This window comes from Monodelphis domestica, chromosome 2 (genome assembly GCF_027887165.1).
Source record: "Monodelphis domestica isolate mMonDom1 chromosome 2, mMonDom1.pri, whole genome shotgun sequence".
NCBI classification, from domain to species: Eukaryota; Metazoa; Chordata; class Mammalia; order Didelphimorphia; family Didelphidae; genus Monodelphis; species Monodelphis domestica.
Genome location: NC_077228.1, coordinates 18,325,914 through 18,350,009, shown reverse-complemented (window position 1 = coordinate 18,350,009; position 24,096 = coordinate 18,325,914). Strand labels below are relative to the sequence as shown.

General features: G+C 41.3%; 1 protein-coding gene across 2 annotated transcripts in view; it reads left to right on the top strand.

Annotated features, from left to right (window-relative positions):
• The window catches only part of FGGY (FGGY carbohydrate kinase domain containing), a 582,083-nt gene that overhangs the window by 334,676 nt on the left and 223,311 nt on the right, over positions 1–24,096 (top strand). The window contains exon 7 of one of the 2 annotated variants that reach the window (XM_007480498.2): positions 10,755–10,883. The exons of the other annotated variant lie outside the window; for it this stretch is intronic. Coding sequence (XP_007480560.2) covers positions 10,755–10,883 — 129 coding nt within the window. The remainder of the gene's footprint in view (positions 1–10,754; positions 10,884–24,096) is intronic. 2 annotated transcript variants of the gene reach the window in all.

The window sequence follows — 24,096 nt, the reverse complement described above, 5'->3', positions numbered from 1 at the left end:
TTTTAAACAAAGGAATTATGAATTAGGGCAACCTAGTTTTGAGTATATAATTTTGAGAGTATAAGTGGCTTGCGTCTGACTACAGAATTAAAAAGCACCGAGACTAGGTTTCCAGGCTTCATGCTCAGTCTTGATCCTTAGACAGTCATTTAACCTGTTTGCTTCAGCTTCCTTATCTCTAAAATGAATATAAAAAAACCATCTACCTCCCAAGGTTGTTGTAATAATTGTAAAGAACTTGACACAAGGTGTGGCACATAGTAACCAGTATATAAATGTTAGTTATTATTATTACTTATGATACTAAGTGGCTGTGATCCTAGGATTATGGACTTTAAAATGGAAAAGACTTCAGATTTCATCTAGTCCAACCCCTTTGTTTTCTAGATGAGTAAATGGAGGCTCAAAAAGACAAAGGTTCTCATAGAGGTGATAATCCAACTCACAGCCCCCAAACCTGGCAAACTTCTCACTAGACCAAACTACCTCCCATTTTAAAGCTAGACTCCCTTTCTCCATCCTCTTCCCAATATATTAATGAATGATTCCCACTCTTCTCTCATAGTTCCTTTTCCCTCTCCTTCCTTCCTTTCTTTTCTCTTTCTCCCCTTCCTTTCTCTTTCAAAACCCTTTGAAGACTTCCCATGGATTTAATTTGAATAGTATAAGAACCAATAGTGGGGTCATAGGTTAAGAGCTAGAAGGGACTTTAGAGATCATTTAGCAAAGTTCCGTCATTATAGAAATGAGAAAATTTATGATCCAGGACAATTCTGAGGGACTTATGAGAAGGAACACTATCCACATTCAGAGGAAGAACTGTGGGAGTAGAAACACAGAAGAAAAACAACTGCTTGATCACATGGGTCGAAGAGGATTGGATTGGGGACATAGACTCTAAGCAATCACCCTAGTACAAATATCAATAATATGGAAATAGGTCTTAATCAATGACACACATAAAACCCAGTGGAATTGTGCATCATCTACAGGATGGGGGTTGGGGGAACAAAGGGAAAGAACATGAATCTGTAACCATGGAAAAAATATTCTAAATTAATTAGTTAAATAAAAATTTCCAAATAAAATGATAAAAATTTAGTTCTAGAGAAGGCGAAATGACTTGCCTAAGGTCACATAGGAAATAAGAGACCAAAATTCTGTTTCCAAATCCAGTATTTTTCCCATGCTACCTCTCCATTGATAATTGATAATGATAATGGCTAACATGAGTATAAAATCAAAAGCACTGGCAATGTGGTGCTATTAAAACATCTTTTTAAATGATTATTAGTCTGAAATAAAACCAGGACTCAAGTTAAGTAGTTCCTTCTGAAAGAATAACTACAGGAAAATGGGGGGGGGGGATCTACTTTAAAGAATTCTGGGTGGTAAAGTAGGATTAATTTCCATTTCTTTGTAATTATGTCCTAATCAGAGAATGTCTGTTATCAATTGGAAAAGTAGCCTCAGTGCCATCATTTTTCTGTTTATGAATCTTCAGAGCCCCTTTTCCCTCTAGGTTAAAAAATAAACTCCTCAGCTTGGCATTTAAAGCCCTGCACCATCTGGTGCCAACCTGTCTTTCTAGGGTAATTTCGCTATTCTCCCCTTGACACTATATTTGAAACCAACCACCCACTTAATCCTTGGACATTTCCTACCTTGTGCCTTTTCACAGACGGAGCTGGATGCTTGAAATATACTCCTGGTCACTTCTGCCTCTTCGACTCCTGGGCTTCCTTCCAGAGTCTGCTGAAATGCTTCCTTCTATGGAACTCTTTTCCTGATACTCCTGGTGGATAGTTCTTTTTCCCTCCTCCTCAAATCATCATATTACATACATCTATACAAGTATACATGTACCTGCATATACACATGTGCATATGCATTATATATGTAAATATATAATAAATCTATAAATGTGTGCAGATGTGCATAAATTTAATAAACTAACTATATCATATATACATACGTAGGTACCTATATGTGTGCATACGCATTTCTCTATACAAATTGTATCCCTCAAGAGACTGTAAGGCACTTGCAGGCAAGGAGTATTTTTCTTTTCTTTTTGTTTTTTAATCCTTAGTTCCTAGTGCAATGCCTCATGCCTTTGTTTCTATATATCTCTATCTAGTTGTCGTTCAGTTGTTTCAATAGTGTCTGACTCTTCATAACCCCATTTGGGGTTTTCTTGGCAAAGATATTAAAGTAGTTTGCCATTTCCTTCTCTGGCTCATTTGACAGATGAGGAAACTGAGGCAAATAGGGCTAGGTGACTTTTCCAGGGTCAAAAGGCTAATAAGTGTCTGCAGCTAGATTTGAACTCGGGAAAGATGAGTCCTGACTCAAGCTGGGAGCTCTATCCACTGTACCGCCTGGCTATCCACACTTCTACAACACTAGAGCCTGAAAGAGTTGGCTTGATTGTACAGAAGTGGATTCAGCTCTGACTCCAAGTTTATTGGAGAATTCCACCACAGCCACTTCTCACAATATGGATCATATTGTTTATAGAAGTATGTTATTTTGTCTCTGTGGCATCACAGAATGATGATAACGACGGGTGCTGATAATCACACTGTTGCCCAAATGGATGCATGGATGGATGGATGGAGAAAACAATCAAACAGGAACATGTGATCACTTTCTTCTGCCTTCATCCAGTCAAAGTCTCCTTTAGCCCACCACAAGCCCTTGATGACTCCTAACTTGATCAGAAGCTTTTTCTGCCCCATCAGAGGTTCAGGGTACCAACAGTGGAGATCCACTTTCCAGATGGTTCATGTCGAGCATCGAAGCTTGTTTCTGACCTCTCTGGGAGCCTGGATCCAGGCCTGCTTTCTGTCTGGGTCCTGACAAATACAGATCTGGAGTAAAGAAGGTTTATTTAGCTTTTTTCCAGAAAACAAAGGAGTCTTGTGATTCCTTAGAAGCATCCGAACCGTACCCCACCGTCTATCTCCCCTAAGGAAAATCTCAGTCCTGTTGACCCTCATAATACATCTCTGTCTCTCAGCAATCCATAGTGTCATTCATGTTTGCTGCTGACGTCAGGAAAGAGGAGTGTGTGTGTGTGTGTGTGTGTGTGTGTGTGTGTGAGTCTATGTGTGTGTAAGTGTGAGTGTGTGTGTGTGTGTGTGTGTGAAGCCATTCCCTAAGTGCTCATTAGTCCTAGATAATTGAGAAAGTGGTAGGTAATTCTAGCCCCAATCTGGTGGTTGCTCTTCCTCAGAGCTTCTGACTCCTAGAATTGAAACCAGACTGGCCGAGGGACTTTGGTTGAGAAGGAGCTGAAGGAACTGGCGACTCCTGAAGGGGTTCAGGACCCTTGACCGTTCTAGGATTGGTGGCAGGGGTGTCAGCGAGGATTCCTTTGGGCTCCCTTTTCCTGCCTTACTCTTGAGGAGCCCGGCAGTGCTGACACCTGAATGGACCCATAACTAGCGTTCTTCTTTTCTCCCCTGGAAGGAGTGAGGGGTGAACTCTTCTGGGGGGAGACTGTGCAAAGAGGAAGCAGGTCTATAGATCAGGCTCCTTCCACCACATCTAGGCAAAGGAGAGTGCAGGAAGTGGACCTGGGAGAGTGTGCTCACTCTTTCAATTTTCCCTCTTGAAATACCACCCAGTGATCCCAGTCCAGTTAGGACTTTTCGTATTCATCTCCCAAACTTGATTTTAAGTGGATCTTTCAGTCAACACCCATTGCTGCATAAGACAGGGACTGCACTGTGAATGCTTTCTCTAAGGCATCAAAAGATCATTTGCTGGAACGTTTGGGGGAAAGGAATGTAGGGGTGAGTTTAATATTCTGTTTTACTTAACATCAAACTGGACTGGGAAAGATGCCTGTAGATGGGAGAACCTGGGTTCAAATCTGGCCTCAGACACATCCTAGCTGTATGACCCTGGGCAAGTCACTGAACCCCAATTGCCTAAACCTTACTACTTTTCTGCTTTGGAACTAATACTTGGTACTGATTTGAAGATGGAAGGTAAAGATTTTGATAATTTTTTTTCAAAGATTAAATTGTAATGAAGTAGTGATGATAATGAAAATAAGGTGAAAGAAGAGGAGGAAAATAAACTGAAACATCAATGAACGAAAGGTTATTTATTGATTGCTTACTATATGCCAGGCACCACGGATACAAATACAACAGCAAAGTAGTCTCTGACTTCAAGGTGTTTACATTCTAGCATGAAGCTTTTCCTGAACAGCCTTCCAAAATTGCCTTGATAGAACCCTTGTGAGCAGAAAGAGCATCATTTTCATTTTGGATTCACTAGTGCCCAATATAGTACATTTCTTAATAAGTGCTTGTCAAATGATTAGGGAAGGGAAGACACATTTATCAGTCACCTACTCTATGCCAGTCGTTTGCTACATGTGTTACAAATCTCACTTAATGCAATCAACAACCTGTGTTGAAGATACTATTATTAACCGTATTTTACAAATGAGGAAACTGAGGCAGAAAGACATTAAGTGAATTGTCATAGGTAAGAGAGTCTACTAAGTATCTGAAGTTAGATTTGAACTCAGGTCTTCCTGACTTTCAGCAAGTTCTTTATCTATTGCATCATCTAGCATTTTGGTTGATGAAAAAGTGCTATCCATTCTGTTTTCAGCCTGTTTCCTCTGCCTTCCCCTGACCTGAAGGTGCCACTAAGCACTGACCTATTATGGAGGAAGCAAAGGCAGAACTTCATGACTGATTGAGAGAATGGGAGGCAGGAAAACATCACGGACGACTTAAACATGGATGCCAAGAAATGGAAATGTTAGCTTTTAAGCAAAATTACTGACATCTTAATTTCATTAGATTCCAAACTCGTTGAGAGCAAGGAATGGCCTTGTTTTTGTATTTATATCATGGATCCTTTAGGACTGTGCTTGGCATCTGGCTGGCCATAATAGATCCCTTTTCATTCGTGCATTTAATTGTGTCCTCAGCCCCTGTGTGTTGTTCGTCTCTTCTGTTTTCAGTAAAGTATAAATTCCATGAGAGTTGGGGCAGCTTCATTCTCATCTTTTATCTCCAGTGCCTATCACATGACTGGCACAGGATAAGCACTTAAAAAACTTATGTTGGTTGATTAACTGATACCAAAAGTTGAACTGAGAATAAGCAGTAAATCCCAATGGATTTAATTTCTTGGGGGATTTATTATTCTTGAAAAAAGAAAACCTTTTGACATGATGTCAAACTGAAAAGCAATTAGATATTTAGAGGAAAGGGGTAAAAGAGGAATTGGGAGTAGTTCCAAGGATGTAACCGCTGAATTCCCCAAAGATGAAACTTTGGTTGAGCTTCCATCACCGTAGCAGGTCCATAAAATAATAGCCACCAATCTCTCTCCTTTGTGCATTGACACACCAATGCCAGGCTAATCTACCCCAAAGTGGGTTGGATCTGGTCATTCCAGTGCCCAAAGATTTCCCAATGTGTCTTCTCAGATTTCTGATTCTTTAGACTGGAATTCAAGGTCTTCCTGTCTATCTGAGTCAAGAGGAGCAGTAGGTAGAACATTGAACCTGAATTTAAATCCATCCTCAGCCACTTACTGGCTTGGTGGACCTCAGCCCATCACTTAATCTCACTTCAGTTTCCTCATCTCTAAAATGGCCCCCTGAATCTAGATTCAGTATTCATTGTGGCAAACCATGCTGATTTGTTCCCATATTTATTGCAATTCTTGTTCATTTATGTACTCACCCCTCCCTGAGCCTCTGACCCCATGATCACCTGTGAGCTTCTTAGCAATTCCATCCCTTTGATGCAGGGGAATCTTGACTGTCTTGATAATTCTCAAGGCCCTCTGATGATGGAATCCCAACCCAAGGACTGGAGCCTCCTGCACTTTCTCAGTGCCTGAGCTTTCATGGTCTTTGTGTTGGTGGACTATTTCCTAATTGCCTTTTTTGCCTCCAGGATTCTGGCACCTTTTTCTTGTTTCCATTCTACCTCTTGCCATTACACATTTTACAACAGGTGCATGCTGGGATTTACTTCCAATGGAGAAGAAAATTTACAAACTCAGAAATAATACATTAGGACAAGGCAATTAGAAGTAGAAATACTATTCTTGGCTCCAATGGACAGCTCCCTAGGTAGGTGGGGCATAGGAGGGACAAATTTGGAATTGAAAGGGAGAGAGAGAAGAAACTGTCAATAAAAATGGAGACAAATGAAACATAAATACAAAAGAATTCTCCAGTGCAGTCTAGCCAACTGACCTTCTCTTGTTCCTCCCACATAATCTTCTATTCGCCATCATCAAGTCCTACCCTAGAATGTATTCCCTTATTGCTTCCACCTCAGATTCAGTCTTTCTTTAAGTAATAACTCAAGCACTACCTTCTACAAGAATCCTTTCCTGGTCTTGTCAACTGCTGATGACCTCCCAAACTAACTTGTATTTAACATTTTGCATACTTTTCTTCTGTACTCCCCACTGCAAGTAGTGATTGTTTCATTTTTATACTTTTCTTCCCCGGTAATGGAAACAATGCCTGGAACATAGTAGGTACTTAAAAAATTCTTGATTGATTGATTGGTTGTTATAATACTTCTCAGCTATTCCATGGGCTGCAATTTCCTAGTTCCTATTGTCCCATGATTCACTATAACCCTGGATATACCTCAAAAAGAAAGGAGAAGATCTTCTAGTTGGGCCAACAAGCATTTCTTAAATGCTTACTATGTGGGGAGGCTCTATACTAAGAGCTAAAAATCTACTGGTGGAGATAACATGCAAACAACTGTGGGATCTAGACATATCTTAGAAGTTGCCTCAGAGAGAAGGAATTAATATAAAGGGCTTTTTCAGAAGGGCAATTTTAGCTAAGACATGAAGGAAAGCCAGGAAAACCAGACCCATTGGTCCTCAACTTCATTTTGCTCCCATGGAATAAATCCAGGAGAATGTAAGCTCATGGAGGGCAAGGATGCAGGGACAATCCCAGTGCCTTCCTAGAAGTTTCTGAGAAAGGCAGTTGGTGGCATTAAATTCACATGGCAAAGATAAGAGATGACAGGTGGACAGCCCAAGTTTCCCCCTTGTATTTCTTGTGATAACAGGTGATTTTGATGATGACTTCCAGGCTATTGGATGTTTGTTTGGTTTTTTTTTTCCTGGGGTGAACTTATGGGAGAATGTAGACAAGACAGAGGATGAGCAGGCATGCATGGTTTGGGATCTATATCACTAAAGCGAACTTCCAGACTGATGATCTCAGCTTAGCTGTGTTCCAAGAGTCAAGACCCTGGCACATAAGCAGAGAAAACTGCCCAGTCTTCAGGATCCCACGACTCAGTTCCTGGCAGGTCCAGGCAAGGGAGACTCTCTCCAGCCTACTGCCTGATCGAGCTCTGATCTCATCACTGTACTAGACAGAGAAATCAATCAACTTCACCCAGTTTTGGCTGAGGATATCATTGCTTTGGCCTGGAGTGGACATAGTATGGTCCAATAGATTCCCTTTGATTGATGGAGGACTTCAGGTCACTGAAGCAAACCATGCCTTCTAAACCCTGATCAACTCCTCATTTTCCTTCTAACATCTAGACTCTGCTCCTGCCACACTGGGCTGTGACACAGGAGCTTTGACCTTCTCTGACCAGGTACTAGGGAACCATCGCTCTTCCCAGACACTTCCAAACCACAATGCCTTCTTTCTGATCATCCTCCACCCCCCTCTCTTAGCCCCTGTCTACTTCCCCTTCATGTGTTGTCTTTGTTCACAGGACCTATCTTGCTTCCTCTTTTTTGCATCCTCAGTAAGTAGCATAATGCCTTACATATCTGGTAATTGTCTCTCAGTAACCGAGGATGACTTTTGTCTTTGTGTGTTTTTGTGCACAAAGACACTTGTGCATGAAGATTTAAGAGGAAAAGTCGATGCACAGAGACAGTCCCACTCTCTCTGCGTTGGAAGCCTGGGTCCAGTGGCACGAAAAGTCGTTACATCTGGAGACTTCCTCAGCTGCATTGGATGGCCTTGTTGTCTTTTGTGCTCCAACACGCCCTAAGCACTCCACAGTGCTTTGCTGCGTCGCCATCTCAGCCGTTGAACCTTCTTATTGGTTTCTTCTGTCTGTTCAGCCGAAGCAGTCTTCACATGCCTAGTTCACCAGGGGTCCATGACGACCCGATGGCTACCCTCAAAAGGTTTAGCCGGCCTGTCGAAGCCGTTGCCCGGGGTGTGGCCGCTGCCGCATGCTAGCAGCTACTGGGAGCCACAAGTGAGAGCTGGGTGTCAGGTGAGGGTCAGTGGCTGGAGAGCTGCCCTAGAAGGGCACGACAAGCCCTCCATACCAGAGATACTACCCCTCCCTGAACACCCCATACACCCCAAATGCCTTACATATAGGAAATGCTTAATAAATACTTTTTTCTCCTTCCTTTCTTCCTTTCCTTCCTTCCTTCCTTTCTTCTTTTCCTCCTTCTTTCCATCATTTCTTTTCTTCCATCCTTCCTTCTCTTCTTTCTTCCCTCCTTCTTTTCTTTTCTTCCTTCCATTGTTCCTTTCTTTTCTTCCTTCCATCTTTCTTTTTTTTCTTCCTTCTTTCCTACCCCCATAATGTGCCCCACAAATGGTCCCTTTCTTACTGCATGGAGACTTCTGGCAAGGTACTCGATTGAACATGTACAGCAAAGCTACAGCAACAAATGTTCTTCCTATAAACCATACCAGCTGCCACCATCTACTTTAACTGTCTTAGGATCCTCCACTGTGTTGATGAACCTTCCCAACCACCAGATCACCAGAGCTCATCCCTAGGAAGAACTAAGCAACTAAAAACAGTGTTACCTCGGAACCTGCAATTTGCTGCCCTGTTGACTCCTTCTTTCCTCCTCTTTTTCTGAGAACTATAATCAAATAAGCATAACTATTGACTCCACAAAGAATGTGTGAGTGTGTCTTGCCATCTTGTGACTTCCCAGCCATAATTCCCTCCCCTGGACATATGCTTCTGTAGATTTTCTTCTCTCACTTGAGGGCAGGGACTGTTGGGGTTTTTATATTTGTATGTTTGTATTCAGGTGCTTGACATATACTTAACAAATACTTTTCATTCATTCATTTATTTCCTTCATTCAAATCCTGTTTCTGACACTTATTAGTAACCATCATAAAGTCATTCAAGCTTCTGATTCTGTTTCCTGGCCTAAAAATGGAGATGATAATAATACCTGTAGTAGTCCCCACCTCACCAGACTTGGGGAATGCTAATTTGAGGTAATCTTTTATTCTCGGGGTTTTCCACTTTTTGATTCTATGACTTTGGTGGTAGTGGTAGGGGCAAAGAGAAAGAGAACAAACATTATTTATTAGGTGCCTAATTTATGCCAAACACTGTGCTAAAGTACTTTACAAATATTATTTCATTCAATCTTTGCAACAACCCTGTGAAGTAGGTGCTATTGTGATTCCCATTTGACGATTGAGGAAACTTGGGTAGAGGTTAAATGACTTGTCCAGGGTCTCACAGTTAATAAGTTTTTGAAGACAGCTTTGAATTCAGTTCTTCTTGGCTACTACAGAGGGCTCACACCTCTCTGCATTGTTCCACTTGCTTATTTGGGGCACTCTTTCTGTATAAAGTTTCCCCATTTGTAAAAACAGATGGTTGGAACAGAAAGCATTTGAGGGCCCTTTCAGCCCTCAAAAATGATCCTGTTATTTGACAGTATCAAAGCTCTATATTACCTATTAATTATTTGATATCTGTTCAATAGAGTGATAGAATACCCACTATTGTCAGAGGAGAGAGACACCAAATAAATGGCTTTTACACAGAGCTTCTCCTATTGGGGAATGTGATGAATGAGTCCCAACCTGTGTCCCATTACTTCACATGTATAAATTTTTCCTCCCCAGTTAGACCGTACCACCAACCAAGATCAAGGGGAAGGCCTCCATCTTCAACACTTCCCAACACAGCCCAGGCTCAGTAGGAAAGCATTCGCTACAATAACTTCTGGACCAAATTCCTAACTATTTCCAAGGCTCTGGTGCCTTACGTAGTCCAAAGAATGAAGATATTCCTTCTTTTCATTCTGAAAAAGACCCTTTTAGTAATTGTGTCCTACAGAAAGAAATGGACCCCCTTTCCTTTAGCAGGAAATGATTCCAAAGGTTGACTTCCCCCAGTTCCCTATCACTGCAAATACATGCCCCGTGGGAAGAGGATTGTTTGTGTGTGGAGGAGGGTTTCGAGGAATATTTATTTAACATCCGTCCCATAAAGGATTTTAGAACTGGACGAGATTCATGAAGCATGTTATGAGTTTCCTAGGAATGGAATTTCCCATATGTTGGAGCTGCCTGTAAAGAGTTCTGAAGTTTGATGTTCAAATCCTCCGAGACTCATACCTAAGTCTTTAGCAGAAGCAACTGGGCTTCATTGATCTGCGAAGGGGCATCGGGATATAGTGGAAAGACCAAGAAGAGCCATCCCACAAGTGATGTTCAAATCCTCCCTCAGCCACGTGCAAGCTTTAAGACTGGCCACATCCACTCCCATGTTTAGGTCTCCTTTTTCTCATCTCCAGAATGAAGGAGGAAGATTCCTCCTAACGTTCCTTCTTGTCCTCAAGTCATGGGTGTTTTTTAGGTCTGGGGAAGAGAAACATTCTGTACCCAACGCCGATCTGAGAGACGTCCATAGCGTTGAGGGGGGAAAAATCAGGACAACATTTTTCATGTGTTCATTTGATTTTTCTTGTATCTGTCTGTCCAGGAACCCAAGTGGTGTCTCCCGGAGATCCTCTTGGCAAAGGTCTCACCCCAGAGGCTGCTCGGGAGCTTGGCCTCCCTGCCGGCATTGCTGTGGCAGCATCGCTTATTGACGCTCATGCTGGAGGACTAGGTATTTATGTTTCACTTGGTTCGCCTGTACACAAGAACAAGCATCAGTTCAAAGATGCATTTGAATAGAGCCGTCTCCATGCTTCCAGCAGACCACAGAGACTCCATTATTGCAATTGAGGGTCTTCTAATAATGTAGATTCTTATTAAACTGTGCAGAATTGGAAAATGATTTTAATTCTGTTTTGCCAAGACTTGGTCAATCTAGATTTAATATTCTCTTTCCTGGTCCCTTTCCCCTTGTAAGGTGGCTTCAGAAGGGAAGGTCCAAAGGATATCATTCAATTCTGACTATGTTAAATGCCCAAAGACCAGTCATGTGTGAATAAAATATGGAGTAGAAAATTAATAATTATAAAATATAAAATGATAAGAAAAATAAATCAAGGAGCTCACAATCTCCCCTAATAGAAGATTGAATGAATCTATATATATCATATATTTATATATTATATATGTGTATATATATTGAGAATCAAAACAGAAAAGTAGTGGTAGAGAATCAGACCAGAGAAGAAGTTAAGGGTTTCCTTGTTCCAAGGAGAGATCTAGGAGGGCCTGATGCTCTACTGTTTGGGGAGGGGTTTGTGGGAAAGCGATGCTGGAAATTCCTTCTAAGGATGCTCTGCTAACTGGCAGGATATTGAAGACAAGGAAAAATATCTCCTTCCCAAAGGTGAGAAGACAGCAGTGTGCCAACATCAGATAGCTGATGCCTGGCTTAAGTTAAAGGTTGAGGAAAGAATAGAATCTTGGTGTGGCTCCATCATCGAGTCCCAGACCATAGTTCCAGGATCTTGGGAAGACAGTAAATAGATAAAGGCTGGGTACTATCCAATAATACAAAGAAAGGATGAAGGACAATTTAATAATTAATTAGTATTATTTTCTTTTTATATATTTTTAAAATTTAAATCTATGTATATATTATATTTGTATGTTATTATATTAATAATAATTAATGATTAATGATTAATGATGGACAAAAATGATGAAAGGGCTGGCCTTAAAGTTGCTCTTTTGTTTTCTCATGGCAGTTTTCTTATGTTCTCTAAGTTATAATTCTTTGTATTTGTGACCTCCCCTCTCCAACCCCATTCTACCCATCTGAAAAAAATATATATTGCTAAAGTATAGATCTAAGCAATTACTAAGCTGGCCATATTACACCCTGCCTCAGTACTATCTAATGTCTCCTCGTTGCCTCTAGGGCACATTAATCAACAAATCAACACGCATTTATCCAGCACCTCCTGGATACCAGACACTGTACTTGGAGCCAAGGGTATGAGTATAAATTAAATGATCCAAAGTCAGCCAAGTGGCACATTGCATCCAGGATCCGACCTGGAGTTAGGAAGACCTGAATTCAAATCTTTTCTCAGACACTTACTGGCTATGACCCTGGACAAGTCACTTGACCTCAGTTTGCCCCAATTTCCTAAAGTGCAAAATGGAGATAATGATTGCACTTACCTCAAAGAGTTGTTGTGAGGAGTCAGTGAGATAATATTTGTAAAGTGCTTATCACAGTCCCTGGTACACAATAGATGGTATATTAATAATTTTTCCCTTCTCTTTCCCTCACTCCTACTTGAAAAGAACTTAGATTCTAATGAAGAGAACAATAAACAGGTATCTCTCTGTGTGTATATATGGATTATTCATATAAATAGAAATACACAAGTATATCAAAAGTCTAAGTTTTACTACAAGTACTTTGGGTAGAAGGTCATTAAAAGTTGGAGGAAGAAAGAACCTCTTTGAGAATCAAATGTAAGCCTTCTTAGCTTTCCAAATCCCTCCTGACCTGACCTCAACCTACCTTTCTAACCTCATTATACATTGCTCTCATTGGGTCATGAAATCCTTGCTGTTCACAATCCGTTTAATAATGCCATTTATATAGCTCTTACTATGTGACAGGCATTGTGCTAAACACTTTATAAATATTTCATTTGATCTTCACCACCACCCTGGGAGGAATGTGCTATTATTTTCCCATTTTATAATTTGAAGAAACTGAGGCAGAGGTTAAGTGACTTGCCCAAGGTCACACAACTACTAAGGGTCTGAGGTCAAATTAGAACTCAGATCTTCCTGACTCAAGGCCCAGCATTCTGTGTGCCCTGACGTGTCACCTGGAACTTTACACTAGACACTTCTGTCTGTCTCCCGTGCCTGGAACGCACTTCCACTCAACTTCTACGTCTTAAAAATCGTTGTTTCCTTCCAAACTCACCTCAAATGAAACCTTTTCTATGATATCTTGTCTGATCACCATGTCATAAGTAGATGCCCTACCAGAAATTTTCTGTATATTTATTTTGAATATTTTAAATTTTACATGTTTATTTATATCCATGATGTCTCTCTGTGAGGTTCTAAAGGTCACAGATCCCTTCATCTTGTCTTTATGTCATTGGCATCTAGCACAATGCCTCCCATCTAGTGGGTGCTTAACAAAGGTTTACTGCTTGTTTAATGTATGTTATTCCATAGCCCCAAAACCTGAGCAACTTAAGCCCTTCATGTTCTGGCTGTGGGCTCCCTTTCCATATTTATTAAATATGACTTCCCTTCATGAACTCTATGCTCCAGCCAAAATAAGCTATTTGCTGTTATCCATATAAAGATAAGATGTGCAATGGCCTCTTTCCAACCCTCTGCAAAGGTGGGGGGTGGGGAGAGACAGAGACAGAGACAGAGACAGAGACAGAGACAGAGACAGAGACAGAGACAGAGGCAGAGGCAGAGAGAGACAGAGAGAGAGACAGAGACAGAGAGAGAGACAGAAACAGAGAGAGACAGAGAGACAGACAGAGAGAGAGAGAGACAGAGACAGAGAGAGGGAGAGAGAGACAGAGAGACAGAGAGACACAGACAGACACAGAGACAGAGAGAGAAAAGAGAGAGAGACAGAGAGAGAGAGAAGAGACAGAGAGACACAGAGAAAGAGACAGAGAGAGAGACAGAGACAGAGTGAGAGAGAGAAAATTGTCGTTTGTCTTTTGAAGACCAGTGACATTCCAGGTAATGTCTTGACTCGTGTGAAATGAATTGAAGTGAGGCAGACTTGCACAAAGTCATCAGCCTCATTCTCCTTCCAGAGTCATCGAAGTTCAATGACAAATAAGGCCACTGGGATTTGTATCCCAATTTTGCCTTGTTCATATGGCATATTGAATATGGAGTTGGTATGGTCCAACTCATCTGCTTTTGATGTTTTATGAGACAAGTTGACTCTAAAAATTTTAGCAAATTTTCAACAATTTTCTCCCATTTGTTATCCTTTGAGTTTATATAAATCATCTGGGGATAGTTAGCTTAGCTAGATTTGAACCCAAGCTCTCAACTATTCAACTACTATTTGCCATTCTGCAATAAATATTTTTCATATTCTTTTTCTTTTATAAAGTTTGCAAATGAATTTGCATTCCATACCAGCGTTTGCCTTGGTAATCATGTTTCTCTGCTCAGTAAGATTGTGTCCTAATTAGATCACTTTGGGGGCTCTTTTAGGAAAGCCTAAAATGAGAAGACCAAAACCTAGTCAATCCATCTATAAATATATGGATCCACCATCCTAGGCACTGGAGGTATAAATACAAAAAGGAAACCTTTTCTGCCCTCAAGAAGTTTCCATATTAGTAATGGAGTCTGTGTGATTATAGAAACATATGTAAGTTTTATGGTACTAGGGGAGGGAGGGCAGACATCAGTTACGTGTGGGATCCATGACATCATGATAGTCTGCCATGTTCAAAGAAGGAGGAGGAAGACTTCTTTAGTGATAAAATATCCAAAATTGCACTACTGGTCCATTACTGAGTCTAGCCATAGATAGATAGAAGATGGCAAGAAGATAGAAGGAGCTTTGTTTGCACTCAGAGAAGAAAGGGGGAGGCTCTGACCTTGTCTCCTGCTGCTGGCAGAATTTCCAAAACTTATGAAATCAATGAGTATATGATTCCAGTTTTGTTCTCGGTTCCTGCTACCCAGATGTCTGAGAAGACAATAACAAAGTTCTTTTCTATATGTACCTTGTACCTTTCTTGAAAGTCACATTAATGTATCCCCTGTGAAGGGAAGACATTGAAGGCATCTTCAATAAATTCTTGATGAGTGAAGGAATGGATGAATGAATGAATGAATGAATGAATGACTACTTAGGAAGAAATGGCTGCCATTTCATTCTAAGAAGTGAGACAATCCAGCCTCTGCAGAGAAACCTGAATGAAACAGGAAAAGAGTGGTGTTTTTCATTGAGTCATGTCTGGATCTGAAAATGGGTCTACCACAAAGATTCAAGTTCTACATCCTCTCTGTTTCCTCTGCATGACACGTTTTCAGCCAAGATCTAACCTCACACTGAGGTTCTTCATGTGCATGTGTTTGATTCCATATTTCTTCTTCTTTGCCAAAATGTGGAACTGGCTACAATCACAATGCTTTGGCAGCTGAGTCTGAATCAAGATGAGGAGTGATTTTAGACAAGATTTTGGGGCCGGGTGATAAAGGAATAGTCATAACCAGCCTGGCAAGGAGCCAGGTAAAGAGTACTCTGTAATAGTGAATAGTCAAGAATCTCCTCTTCCTCTTTTCTACTCTTTTCAAAAGGAGGGTGGACTGAAAGAAACTGAGTTTTGAACAGCAACTTTATTAGGGGCGTATATATACCCATATTATATTTATATATATATATATATATATACACACATGTATGGATATTGTATATGTGCATGCATGTGTTTATTTCTCTTTCTCTTTCTATATATACATATATGCACATATACTAGCCTCAACATAACTTAATCAGAAATAGATTAGTTATATATGTTTATATACTACTTTATGAAATGCTTTTAGGTCATTCATGATGATCGTACACCTTGTTCACAACTAACACTGATAACATTGGGGTAATTATTCTTCTCATTTTCCAGATCTGACCATAAGTGGACACTAATGACTGAGTTTAAGTACTAGTAGCATCATTGGTTACTAGCTTAGCATAGCTTAGCCAACAGAACGTGAACAATTAAAGTCCTCAAGAAGCCTAATGACCCTTGGGTGTAAGTTTTTGTTCCTCCCTTCCAGGAATTAATCTTTTTGCTATGGGGCTGCCATATCAGAATCAGTAAGGAGAGTAGGGACTCTCGTGTGTATATTTTCTTGCATAAGTTATTGTTGTGTATTGTTTCTTTTTTTTTTTTTGTTTAACCATGAGCCTAGGATCCACATATTCCAATATTTGGTCCCCAATATTTCTTCTCTTCACTCTCCTTCCTTCCTTCCTTCCCTCCCTCTTCCTCCTCTGTCTGTTTTTCTCTGGCTTTCTCTGTCTCTGTCTCTCTTTATCTCTTTTTCTTTTTCTTGGCTTGACATAAGAATTCAAATATTGCCCTTCCTTTCCCTTCACTTTCTCCTCTCAATTTAGTCTTCTATTCAACACAATTTAATGATATGCCTTCCATCTCTAAAAGGGAAATTCCCACTCAGTCTTACCTATATATCTGAATTTTAAGTAAAACATATTAAACATCTCAGATTTTCATTGGCCAGTGAGCTTGTCACTTTTAAAAGATTTGACATAGAAGTGAACATGTAGATGAAAAAGAAACTTCCTGAGTCTTGGAGGTTTCTCACACCCCAGCAGTGAAGGATGGAAGTAAATATGGGTTGGGAGATAGGGGGAAAGTGAGTTGATCATGCCTCTGATATTTGTTTCCCCTCTTGAAAGAGAAGATGAAGAGGAAGGAGTTGTCACTTTCTTTCCTCTTGGCACTTGCCTGATTAGCAATGCAGAGTTTTCTGGGTCCATGGCTTATATTCAGATTTCTCTGTCATTCCCAGCTCTGGGTAATCAGCCAGTCCGGTCTTGCATGAGAACATTCGCCACCTCTACCAAGTTGAAAAGGGTCTGAGTGTAGCTCGGACTTCTTCCAGTCCTTCCACAATAGTTTGTCAGTGTCAAGCTCCTTGATGAATCTTTTCTACTTCTTCCTACAAGAGCCTCCAATATAACAATCAGAGTAAACTTTGGGACTTGGGAATTTGGGTAAAGCAATCCAGTGATGTCCAGGGATAGGTATGTTGGTCCAGAAAGTTAAAGGTGATAAGTGGAGGTCTGGGAGAATAGATTCATACAGTCCATCCAGGAACAACTGCCGAAGTAGATTCAATGGTGGTCATGGTTCCAGAAATTGTGTAGGGCAAGCAGGGAAAGAAAGAAAGGGCACATGTATTGGTCAAGAGGCTGTGGATGAGGAGGAGGTTGGAAAAGAGGGGATGAAGTCAAACATGCCTAGGGTTTTCCTGAAATATCATTTTGGAAGAGACATAATTCTGGTAACGAATCTTTCTGTACTTAGCAACCATTGAGCATCTATTCACTCTACACTTTGACCCTTTCTAGCTTGGAGTTTTTATGCAATGGCTTTAATTGATTCAAGGAGGTTTCCAGACTCTAGTCAGCCTTTGTTTTCATTGTTTGAGCCATCAGTAAAAGTTCTTACCTAATAAAGGTAATTACTCTTAAGCAGGCAGGTAGATTTGCTCCTATGTCCCTTCACAGTTTGGCTTCTTCCTACCTTACTAGTCTCAAAACTTACTCCCTCCAAGAACTCTACAATTCAGTTTTGCTGGCACATTTGTTCTTCACACATGATACGCCATTTTCTGATGCCTTGACTTAGCACTGTCTCTCCACCATACTTGTGATGGTGCTTCTCCCTCCTCGCCTATATTTCTTAAATCCCTTGGAGTTGACCTGCAGTGGAAGACCTTTCTCAGTACACCTCTCCAGTCCTAGCCCAGTGCTTTCCTTTTGAGATTGTCTTCCATCCACCCCCAATGTATACTCCGTAGATACCTCATATGCACCTGGCTGGTTTCATCTTCATAGAGGAACAAGGACCTCATGGGGTAAGATCTTGACTTGCTCATCAAGTGGATTTCAGTGAGGCAGAGTCACCCAGAGTGACTTTGTACATTTTGTCTCCCCTATCAGAATGAGAGCTCCATTTGCCTAGGGATGAGTTTTGCTTTTCTGTTTCTTTCTGTATTCTCAGAAATTAGCACAGTTTCTGGCATATAATAATAGTATCTAATTATTGCCATTGAGTGACCTACTCACCAATTCAATTTTTTTTTTGCCTCTTTTTGTTTGTCAAGGATTTAGCACAGATCCTGGCATATAGCATGTTCTTAATATTTAGTGATTGATTGATTGATTGACTGAATAAATGCTTGTTGAATGACTTGCCCAGGGTTAGAGAGATGATTTCTGATAGAAGAGGGAATTAGACCTTGTTTCTCTCATAGGCCAGCAACCTTCCTACAGAATATTGCTACTTTTCTTCTTTAACTTATCTACAGGACTTACTGTAGCTAGGTTGGGTGGCATGGCTGCCAAGATGCTTTCAGTTCTAAAATCCCATGATTAAATCACTATTTATCTTCTAAAACCTTCTGGTGCAAAGCCTCAATACAATTACTAGCTAGAATATAACATGATATCTCCTTAGGTCCAAGCGATATCCTCCTCTTCAGCTTTAGGGAGGTTATTTGAGATTTTTTTTAAAAAGTTCTAAGTAAAACAGCCACAACTTCAACCACCAGTTAGGAAAAAAATTGTATGTTTTGGCAGAGATTGGTTTCTCTGCCTCATTTTACATTGGTATCAATGGCTAGTAACTCCTGGTCTCCTTGTGGCTAAAGTAAAATTTAATTTACCAAAAAAATGTTGGGTAAGGAAACAACAGGTTATATTCTTAGTGGTGCCTGGTGTAAAAATGGAGATTTGAACCCAGGACTTCAATTCCCAGAAGTCTTTGGCCACTTCCCAAAATGCCTTGTAACCTCACCTGAATTCCCACCTAGACCGAGAACAGAAATTGTATTTAGACTGACTCTCCACCTACTTTGGGCTCTTGCTCTCTCAGCTTCCGCTTCTAGGGACACACGTCTCCCAAGATGTAGCAAGTGAAATTGAATGGGCCTTTCGGCCCTCCTAGCCATGTGCTTTCTATATTCGTATTTTCTTTATTTCTTAATCCTTAATAAACCTCATAAAAATATAATACTTTATTACTAGAAACTAATTTTAATTGTAACACTGGGGAGAGAAAGACTCCAGTTGGGCAAGGTGGGGAGAGCTTACATTTTCTTTAGAGTTTCCCCTAGTCTGGGTCTTCTGCTCAAAGATTCTTAGAGATCCAGTGACTCCTCTAAACCTCTCCTTTTGGCTATAGCTCAGTTGTACCTTTATTACCTGGCTAAGGAGGGAGGAGCAGATGAGGAGACTGTCTTTGACAGACAGGAAAGAAAGGAAGGAAGGAAGGAAGGAAGGAAGGAAGGAAGGAAGGAAGGAAGGAAGGAAGGAAGGAAGGAAGGAAGGAAGGAAGGAAGGAAGGAAGGAAGAGGGAGAGAGGGAGGAAGGAAGGAAGGAAGGAAGGAAGGAAGGAAGGAAGGAAGGAAGGAAGGAAGGAAGGAAGGAAGGAAGGAACAAAGGAAGGAAGGAAGGAAGGAAGGAAAGGAAAGGAAAGGAAAGGAAAGGAAAGGAAAGGAAAGGAAAGGAAAGGAAAGGAAAGGAAAGGAAAGGAAAGGAAAGGAAAGGAAAGGAAAGGAAAGGAAAGGAAGAAAGATGAAGGAAGAGAAAGAGAGGGAGGGATGGAGAGAGAAGGGAGGGATAGAGGAAGGAAGGAAGGAAAGAAAGAAAGGAAGATGAAGGAAGAGAAAGGAAGGAAGAGAAAGAGAGAGGAAGGGATGGAGAGAGAAAAGGAAGGGAGGGAGGAAGAAAGGAAGGGAGGAAGGAAGGGAGGAAGGAAGCAAGGAAGGAAGGAAGGAAGGCAGTTACAAATGTCTTATTTGCTGCAACTTTCCCACTTACTCAGAACCTCTCATGGTTCTAAGATAGCATCTTCCTTACATGAAAATCCCTTAGGTCCTGGTCCAGGCTTATATAAGAACTTTGATTGATTCAAGGAGGTGTCAAGAGCCTAGTCACACTTAGTTGTCATTGTTTGGACCAATTGAGAAAAGTTTTTATCCAATAAAGGTAATTTCTTTTAAGTAGTTGGGATAATCAATGGTGCCCAACTCCAACGTTAGCTAACTGAGCTAAAGGGGAAGTGATTGGAGAAGCAGTAAACTTTAGGACAAGACTCAAACCCAGGTCTTTGACTCCAGGCCTGGTGGTTGTTGTTTTTTGGTTTTTTTTTCCCCTAATGAGGGCCACTGGTGGCCTTCTGCTCTAAGATGAAGCGGCATCACCTAGCTACATACAGCCATCAATACTGGGTATAGCAAACCTTTTCTTTATCGCCCAAGAGATACCTCTGAACGAGAGTGAGCGCCAATTCTGAACTATTTGAGAAATCAAGAAATCAAAAGAGTATGCAGAGCCCAAGCAAGAGCTCTGATCCAAGGAGGGGAGAGATTCTTGGGAAAAGAGAGAAGAGGCTAGAAAGGGAAGGACAGCTCGAGCTGCTGATGAAGACTTGCTGGGAGAAGCAGGGAGGGATGTGAGAAGAGGAAGGTGGTGCCCGTGTCGGAGCCCATTGGGATGGGAGCACTCCTGCAGGGCCTGGCTGGGGATCAGAAGAAAAGGAGGGAAGGAATCTGTGAATGTGATTTAGAGTTTATTGTTTTAAGTGGAGGTGGAGTTGAATGAAAACCACTGCTGCTTGGACAGTGGGCAGCTGCCGATGTAGTGGCCACAGGCAGATGCAGACCACAGGAGATGTGAGGGAGGAGGACCCATCTGGCCTGCTTTTTCCCAGGCCCCAAAGATCTCTTGGAAAGACCTGCTGTTTGGGCTGCTCCTCTGGACTGTCAGGAGCTGGCCCCAAGCCTCGGCTGGGGTGACTGGCCTTTGTTAACTGGGCGGGCAGCCAGGCTGAATGGAAGGCCTTGGGGGCTGCCCACCCCCTCTGCCTGGGGAGTAAAAGAGCAGAAGCTGGGGGGGGCTCTGAGAGCCTCCGTGAAAGATGATTTTGAGAAAGTGCGGAATATAATTCAGTTCGACACAATCAACCGAGCATTTCCTTCTTGTGTATCTTCCATGTTCCAGACGCTATAAGGGATATTGAGGACACAGAGATGGAAACTGAGCAGGCTCTGCCCTCAAGATGTTTGCATTCTAGAGCCCAGACAAAGCAGATGAGAACAATGTCAGGACGTTGCTTGGCTATTTTGGCCTTGATTATGAGAGGAGCCAATGTGATCTCCGTCCTGTCTTCATGGCTATGGGGGCCAATGGGCATGGACCATCTTAAGAACTGTAAGACTGGATTGGTAGCTAGTTTTGTTTTTCCTCTTTATTTTTAAGTCTTTCTTACAAAAGAAGGTTGGCGCGTATGAAATGGGAGTGGAAGGGCAAATATATTGGAAAAGGAAGGTGAAGCAAAAATAGAAAATATCAATATTTTTATAAGATTATTCTTATTTATATCATGGGGCAGCACAGACAACTGAGGGAGACAGGAAATAGACATGAATCACAAAGAAAACTCCCATTCGGAAAGCATTTTGTATCGATAAAGTTCCTGCCTCACACAGAGTGCTGGACATGGGATGGAAAGTCAGGACTGGGAAGAACCTTAGAATAGAGGAGGTTAGAGCTAGGAGGCATCTTAGAACAGTGAGAGTCCGGGCTGGGAGGGAGCTTTGAACAAAGAATGTGGGAACTGGGAGGGAGCTTTGAATAGACCATGAGCAGAGTTGGGGGGAATATCATGGAATGTCTGGACTGGAATGGTCTTAGAAAGCAAGGATTAAGCCATTCAAAGCCATCATCTTACAGGGGAGAAAACTGGGGCAGCAGAGATTGTAACACGCTCCAAGCCCCACTTTTGGCTCATGTGAAAAGTCTTCTGATTACCATCATGATGTTCTTTCCAATGACTGGAGCTATTTTAATGATGATGAATCTGGAGGATTCCTGTCTCTTTACTACTCTGGTCCCTTCTTTTGGCCCCATGAAGAGTCTTCTGTGATGGCAAGATTTGAACATAGAGCAAAAAGCCTGGACTGGATGATCCCCAGGCTCTCGTGGAAACTAGTCTTACTTACTTGTCTCACCCTCCATTTGAATGATCAATAGACCTCTGGACAGCAATAAATAATGTCACAGGGTCCTCTTTCTTCTGGAGACCTCGACGCATTTTCTTGTCTGCCCCATCCTTGATCTTCTCTTGCAAATATTAATGTGAGACTACTAATAATTCATGCATCTGTAACTCACTGTAGTTTACAAAGCACTTTCCTAGCAATAATCCCTTGATTATTAAATTATTAAGCTAATTAATTTCTTTATTTGTAGATACTCTTCCCAAAGCTCAGATAGATAGTGGCTTGGCACACATCACACACACTTTAAAGAGCAGAGATGGGCCACAAATCCAGATCCTGTCCTTTCCTCACTCACCAACCAAATGGTTAGATAGGTAATGCAATGTAAGAAAGCTGGATTTGGAGCCCAAGAATATGGGTTCAAATCTCAGCTTCATGTGTGACTTCCTTTCTCCCCAGACTTCATGTTACTCATTATAAAATGAAAGAATTGGACTGGATCCCTTCTGAAGTCACTCCCAGCTCTAAATCTATAACTCTATGACCCATGAGCAGGTAGATGAACACTTCTTTTTCTATTTTTACAGAAGGGGAAACTGAGGCTCAATTTGTTGTCAAGAAAGCCTGATTCCCAAATTTAATGTACTTGTCACTGGACTCTGCTGTAGAGAAGAGGCTTGACTATTCTTAGGCTGTGGGGCAGGATCTTTCCTCCTGTAGGCTCTCTGGGGGTGGGGGCTGTTTGGATTTTGTCTTTATATGTCCACACCAAAACAGAAGTTATTTAATATATGCATATTAAATTCAATCTCACTCTAGGTTTTTCAGAATATTCCATATCATCCAGGGTAGGATTTTTTTCTGTTCACAAGTCCCTATGATGACATTTATTGAAATTAAATAAATTTACAGCATACAAGTTACAAATAGTTAGCTAAATTACATATTTTGCCCAATTGTACTCATTAAAAATATCTTGATGGCATCCCCTCAAAGGGTGCTCTTGGGCTGAAGTAGGTCCCTTCTTGGAGAGCTTCAGGTCCCTTCAAATGAGGATCTGCTCCTCCTTAGGCAGCTAAACCTTTTGGGAGTTTTTTTCTTTCCCCCCTTTTTTTATTCCTAAAGGAAAAGAGTCTTGAGACTCCTAGGCTTTCATTTCATCCATCGTACCCACATGGGTTTGAGAAAACAAATGATCATTTCCCCTTCTTAGGCTTGAGAAAAGAAGAATCCAAAAGACCCATGAAGGTTGCCCTCTCATCCCCCCGAGTATGAAGAATTAGCTATTTGACATCTCCTGTGTCTTTTGTTTTTAATGGAACCAATCTGCACACACGGGCTCTCCAATCCATAGAAGACCTCCATCACTAATGTTTGCTTTGGGGCTCCGGCATTCACAGCTGTTGATGGGAAAATACACTTGGCTCATTATCTTGTTCCCTGGTGGTTTCACATCTGAACTCGTGGCCGGCTACGCTCTGGTCATTTCTTGAACGGGTCTGGTTGACTTTTTTTGGTTGTTTTTTTTCTTCCCTCCTTCCTAAACTTTGCAGAAGACAGAATTACAACGGAGTGGTGTCGTTTTCTAAAAAGCCTGGGGAATGCAAAGGCCACCTTCCTGGACTTCTAATTCCAAGGCTAAAGCCAATCCGAGCCCAAGATTGGGAACTGTTCTTGGACGAGAAGAATCTCATTAGTTTCCAGTTACATAGCCAACATCCCCGAGTCCCAAGTCATCTTACTGTGTTGCTTATCTCTGGTCTGTAGTATGGATTTGATGTCAGAATTTGGCTCTCTGGAGAAAATGAATTTAGAAAATTTTTTTTGGTTTACAAGATCTATAAGAATTGCTCTATGACTTTATAAATGGATAAAGGGGTTAGGATAGGAGGCAGCTGGGTGGCTTAGTGGATTGAGAGTCAGATCTAGAGACAGGAGGTCCTGGGTTCAAATCTGGACTCAGACACTTCCCAGCTGTGTGACCCTGGACAAGTCACTTAACCCCCATTGCCTAGCCCTGACCACTCTTCCATCATGTAATCAATACACAATAGGGTTCAATCAATAAGAGTTTTAAAAAATAAAATAAAATGGATAATGGGAATGAAGGGATTCCAGAATAAATTTAAGTATACCCT